We start from the raw sequence: 6654 nt of genomic DNA on the forward strand, positions 1-6654 counted from the left end.
TGTGGTGGTGCACGCTTGTAGTCCCAGCTACTTGGGAGGCTGGGGTGGGAGAATTGCTTGAGCCCAGGAATTCGAGGCTGCTGTGAGCCATGGTCATGCCACTGTACTGCAGTCTGGGTGACAGAGTGAGACCCTGACAAAAAAAAAAAAGTTAAGGAAATATAGTTTTAGTGATTGGATGGACAGCTTTAAAGAACCTCTTGTCAGATCTTACAACCAAAAGTGAGACTTGTTTTTAAGAGAACCCTCATCTGTAAAAACAGAAATGACTAATCAAAAGGGCTTGTTACAGCACTACCTGTAGAGTCTAGAACCAATGAGTACAGTAGTGAATGCAAAAATGCATATATGTATGAACATGTTTTTTTGGTCAGTCTTTCTGAAAATTGATACTTGTGAAATATATGTAGAAACTTGGTTGTTTTTCATTCCTACCATCATTTTTAAAAAACAAATACTTTCTTAACTCTTATCTTGGTTTCTAGAGATTGACCAACAAACTGAAGATAGTGACCAGGCACAGCAGGCACAGACACCTGTCACCACTAGTCCATCGGCCTCGAGCACGACTTCCTTTATGAGTAGCTCCCTGGAGGACACCACAACTGCCACCACTCCAGTCACTGACACAGAAACAGTGCCTGCATCTGAGTCCCCAGGAGTGATGCCCCTCAGTCTTCTCAGGTAGAGAAGTTGACTTTTCATGTCTGCCACAAGTGAAGCCTGTGTTGTCCTTTTATGAGTAATGTGCCCAACTGAATCCTGGCTTTCCAGAGCTAGAAGGAACCTAAAAGATCACTTGGAATTTTAATAACTTGCCTAAAGTCTCACAGTCAATTAGTGGTGGCCCCAGGTCTAATCAGCCATGTTGCTGACAGGCACAGGTACTCCAATACTCTTTTATGATTTTATACATATACATACATATATATATCTATATATATATATATATATCTATATATATATGTATGTATGTATATGTGTGTGTGTGTGTGTATATATATATATATATTTTTTTTTTTTTTTTTTTTTTGCTAAGCCTGAGAATATTTTTTTTTTCCTCAAAAAGTGAATACTTCTATTTTGAATATTCAGGTCTCAAGAAAACGCCCACCTCCATGAAAATAATTTTCTCAGGTTATTTTCCTTTCAAGTACAATTCTTTAACTATACTTTTATTCTTACTGTAAGATCAACCAAGTCTACTTTTCAAGCAAAAGAGCATGTCTTATAGTGCTTTGTCAGCCAGTTCTATTTTAGTAGGTTTGTAAATTCTGAGTAATGTTTACTTATTTAAATTTCTCTTTGCTTCAGTTTGCCAGATGTATACCCAAATGAAAACTTTTGAGAGAAGACCTTCAGGGAGAGACTGTTTTGTGAGCTCTCTTACCTGTGACTTGAGTGAAAAAGGGGTGCAGAATGGTTAGCCTCCCTTTTTCTTCTTTCCCCCTTTCCTTAGTTGACAGGCCATTTTTATTCCCATTGTGTAGACTGACATCTACAGGATGTAGAACAGGAGAGTGGCTATTGTAGTGATTCTCAATTTTTTGGTGCACCCAAGAACGACCTGAGAAGCTTTTTAAAGCTTCAGGTTTGTATCCCCCAGCAAGTCTGATTCAGGGGCCCATAGTCTGCATTTCAGTTAAGTGATTCTGATGCAGTCTTCAGCATACACTTTGAGAATTACTGCTGTGGTCTTGTGCAGAAGGGACACTCATCCTAGCAGCAGCTGTTTCCAGGCCTCACGTATCTCCTGCCTCTTAGCTCTCTAACTTGAATAACAGTTTCAGGACGTGCTTCCATTCCAGAAAGAAGGAAGAGAGAATGGTGGTACATTCTCATGTGGTTTTTAATCCCTCTGACAGTTGCAGAATTCAAGGCATCCATGGAGGAACGGTAACACTGTGACTCCTTGTCACCTTTCAAGCTGACTAGTTGTAGGCATGGCATTCACTGGTAAAGTCATGCCTCTTGCTCCCACAGATGTTCACCAGGCCTTTTGACTCCTCATTTCTTCTCAGTCTTTGTATTGGTGGAACTTCATGAAAGCTGCAGTTGTCTCTGCCTGACTGAATATCATTTAGCAGGAGAAAAATCTGAGGACTACTGCTTCCTATTTGTTAGTGTTGTAGCACAAGTTATTAGAGTCGTTAGATAGCACCTTTTGATACTTAGGAGGCTCCTAGTTCTTTTGGACAAATCTAAAGAGCGGTCAGTGAGAGTCTTCCTGGACTTTATTCTCCAGCCAGTGTCTAGTTTCTCAGCTTGAGAGGGGCTGCTTCCCTTGTACCTTTTCCCCTTGGTACAGATGGCATATCATTCAGATACTATTACTCAGTTATGCTGGGTGACTGGACAGTTACCTTTTCTTTCCATAATTTGCCTATAAACTATTATTACTTTGAACCCATGTGAATAATTTCATGACTAGCTAGTAAGTTTATATTTAAAGTAACTGCAGGTTATCTATCTTTAAAAGTCTTTTTTGCTCTTTAACTACTGTATGCACATCAAAATAACTTGGTCATCTTGATATTATAGTCGAATGAAAGCAAGGATTTCCATCTGTTTTGTTAACTGCTGTATTCCCCCCACCTGCTATGTTGTTGGCCTTTTGCTCAACAAATGATAATGTTTTATTACTTTTATAGTGAACGTACCCTATGAGGTAATCATTTTTAAAACTGAGGAACCTTTCTCTTCCCACCCTCTATTAAATTATAGCTGACCTGTTTAATCTTCCAGATTGCGTATTCTTCTGTAATAGACTGTGATGTGTATATTATTTCCTAATTGAATTTTTATGCTAATCACTATTATTTTCTTAAAGGCAAATGTTCTCTAGTTACCCAACTACCACTGTACTTCCCACACGTCGTGCACAGACACCTCCAATATCATCGTTACCAACCTCTCCTTCTGATGAAGTAGGAAGGAGACAAAGCCTAACTTCTCCTGATTCTCAGTCAGCAAGGCCGGCTAACCGCACAGGTGCGTGTGCTGTCATGCACTATGACACCCAAACCTCTTGACATTCCAGATGTTTGGCCCTTTATTATATGGGCATTGTGTTTAGTTTTCACTAAAGGTAAAACAGTGATTTTAATTAAAGGAAAACTGCCCTACTAAACCAAGCTGTCATCTTCATTTTGAAGCTGTAGCTTGAATTATGTCTATTTGGAAGAAAAATAATTTGCTCTACGTCCTGTCTTCTTCTTTCCCAATATGGCCATTTTTAGGGCTGTAAATTTTCCTCTAAACACTGCTTTAGCTTCAATCCACATGTTTTTTTGTTTTGTTTTGCTTTTTGTTTGTTTGTTTGTTTGTTTTTGAATTGGAGTTTCACTCCGTCGCCCAGACTGGAGTGCAGTGGCCGCTCCCGGCCACCGCAACCTCGACCCACTGGGCTCCGGCGATCCTTCCGCCTCAGCCTTCCAAGTAGCCGGAATTACAGGCGCGTGCTACCACGCCTGGCTGATTTTTGATTTATTGTAGAGATGAAGTCTCACCAGGTTGCCTAGGTGGGTCTCGAACCAGCGGGCTCAGGCAATCCACTCACCTCAGCCTCCCAAAGGCGCGGGATTACAGGCTGAGCCACCGAGCCCAGCTCCACATGTTTTAAAATGCTATATTTTCATATAGTTTAAAGTACTTTCTAATTTGCCTTTGATGTCTTCTTTGACTTATGGGTTATTTGGAAGTATATTATTTAGTTTTTAAATATTTGGGAATTTTCTAATATCTTTCTGTTATTGCTTTCAACTTTTATTGTCATCAGAGGACATATCGTGTGTAATTTGAATCCTGTTAAATTTATTGAGGCTTGTCTTATAGCCTAGAATATGGTCTGTTTTGGTAAATATTCTGTGTGCACTTGAAAAAAATGTATTGTGCTGTTGTTGAGTAGAGTGTTCTATAAATTGTCTAGCAGGCCAAGTTGATTGATAGTGTTGTCCAAGTCTTCTTTATCTTTACTGACTATTTTTTAATCTACTTGTTCTATCAATTATTGAGAGAATGGTGTTGAAATCTGTGACTGTAATTGTGGAATTTTCTGTTTCCCTTTTTCATTTCTCTTTTTTTGTTTCATGTCTTTAGGTTCATAAACATTTATGATTCTTATATCTTTTAAACTGACCTCTTTATCATTATGAAATGACTCTATCTCTGGTAATATTTTTGTTCCAAAATCTGCCTTCTCTAATATTAATATAGCTACTCCTGCTTTTTTAAAATTTTTAAATAGCATTAGAATGGTTTATCTTCTCCCATCATTTACTTTTAATCCATTTGTGCCTTTATATTTAAAGTGCTTTTATTAAAGGCAGTGTATAGGTAGGACTTGCTTTTTAAAATCTAGTCTAATATTCCCTGCTTTTTAATTGGGATGTTTGCGCTATTTACATTAATGTGATTATTGATATGGTTAGGCTTAAATTCATATTCTTTCTATTTTGTTCCACCAATTTTATTCTTTTTTTTCTTCTTTTCTACCTTCTTTGGATTAAATGAGTTTTATTATTCCATTTAATCTCATTTTTTGACTTATTAGCTATATACAGTTGACCCTTGAACAATGCAGGGGTGGGGGTACAAACCCCCTGCACATTTGAAAATCTGCATTTAACTTTTGACTCCTTAGAAAATGTAACTACCAACTGCCTATTGTTGACCAAAAGCCTTACTGATAACATAAACAGTCAATTAATACATTGTATATGTATATATGTAGTATGTACTATATTCATATAATAAATTAAGGTAGAGAAAAGAAAATGCTCTTAAGAAAATTATAAGGAAAATATATTTACTATTCATTAAGTGGAAGCAGATTATTGGCAGTCTTTATTTTCATTGAGTAGGAGGAGGAGAGGCTAGTCTTGCTCTCTCAGGGACGGCAAGGTAGAAGAAAATCCACGTATAAGTGAACCTGATTAACTCAAATCTGTGTTAAGAGTCAACTGTACACTGTTTTTTTTTTTTATTTTTAGAGATTTCTTTGGTTTATAGTATACATCTTTAGTTATCACAGTCTACCTTAACATGCTGTTATACCACTTCATAGTAAAAAAAAAATGTCTCATAAGAAAATGCTTGTATTTTTCCCTTTCTCAGCATTCATGTGTTTGTTGCCATACATTTAACTTCTATACATGTTATAAGCTCCATAAAAATTTGCTATTCATCTTGGATAGTTTTTATTGCTGTGTCTTCTTGTTCATTTATCTTTTCTTCTACAGTGTCTAATCTCATGTAATCTCACTCGATGTATTTTTCCATTCAGACACTAATTTTCATTTCTAGAAATTTGATTTTGGTTTCCCCCCCACCCAATCTTCCATATCTATTTCACATGCTCGATCTTTACTGAATACATGGGATTACAGTTGATTCTCATTATTAGCAACAGATGTTCTAGAAAGTAACTGTGAACACTGAATTAGCAAATACTGGACCATTGTATTAAGGAAAATACAGGGTTGGGTTCCTGTGAGTGTCTACTTACATTTTCATCATCTGATCAATATACTATACAACCTTGTTGTATGAGTCTTTCTGTTTAAAAATACCATGTTGATTATGCACTATTTATTTGTTAACATTGAACTCATGGCCCACACTGTAGCTCATGTGCGAATTAAGCTTATCTAACTAACATTTATGTTCTTGTGCTCAGAAACACTAGGCAGCACTTCAGCACTGTGCTTAGGTACCATTTTAAACTGTGAAATCACCACCAGAAAGCACAAAAAAATGCAAAGAATGTGGCACTAAATAGACTGTGAAAAGGACACTGGTTTATGACTGAAACAAGGAGGCAGAATGTCACCTTGTTTGATCTCAGCTGTGAACGTGTGTGTTGAGAGACTCAAATTTTGTGCCCCACTGCATGTCACAAATGACTGCAAAAGCAACAGGTATTGATTTTCAGGTTACAAATGCATTTTATCAAGTAGACAGATTTGCAAATATGGAACCTGTGAGTAATGAGGACTAATTGTATTATAATACCTATTTCAATGTCTTTCCTTACTTAATTTATCATCTGTCTCATTTCTGTGTCTGTTTATATTGATTCATTTGTCTCCTTAATTTGAGTCATATTTCCCTGTCTCTTTGCGTGCTTAGTAATATTTCATTAGATACCAGGGATTGTGAATTTTGCCTTGTTGAGTGCTAGATATTTTGTATTTCTGTAAATATACTTTAGCTTTGTTCTGGGATACAGTTAAGTTACTTGGAAACAACTTTATCCTTTAAAGCAGGAATCCTCAACACTCCCCCACCCCACCCCCCAGCCACAGATTGGTGAGGAACCTGGCCACACAGTGGAGCTCTGCTTCCTGTCAGATCAGAAGTCAGTTCAGGGGTAGCATTAGATTCTCATAGGAGTGAGAATCCTATTGTGAACTGCACGTGCGAGGGATTTAAGTTGTGGACTTCTTATGAGAAGCTCTGTTAGCAATGAGGTTTGACTGCACATCCCCATCCATTCCTACCCCCACCCTACCCCCCGCCCTCATCTGTGGAAAAATTGTCTTCTATGAAACCAGTCCCTGATGACAAAAAGATTTATTTTTATTTTAAAATTTTTATTTTAAAGATGTGGGGTATAATTCAGGGTTAAGTATATACATGTTCATTATGCAGGTA

The 6654-nt window shown here is 37.3% G+C and overlaps 1 protein-coding gene across 3 annotated transcripts in view; it reads left to right on the forward strand.

The window, feature by feature from the left end:
- Positions 1 to 6654, forward strand: part of HERC1 (HECT and RLD domain containing E3 ubiquitin protein ligase family member 1) — a 159529-nt gene that overhangs the window by 97452 nt on the left and 55423 nt on the right. For all 3 annotated transcript variants that reach the window (XM_021712609.1, XM_021712610.1, XM_008058555.1), the window contains exons 38-39: positions 486 to 684; positions 2831 to 2991. In XM_021712609.1, coding sequence (XP_021568284.1) covers positions 486 to 684; positions 2831 to 2991 — 360 coding nt within the window. The remainder of the gene's footprint in view (positions 1 to 485; positions 685 to 2830; positions 2992 to 6654) is intronic.

This window comes from Carlito syrichta, unplaced genomic scaffold (genome assembly GCF_000164805.1).
Source record: "Carlito syrichta isolate Samal-C Ts95f unplaced genomic scaffold, Tarsius_syrichta-2.0.1 Scaffold303399, whole genome shotgun sequence".
NCBI classification, from domain to species: Eukaryota; Metazoa; Chordata; class Mammalia; order Primates; family Tarsiidae; genus Carlito; species Carlito syrichta.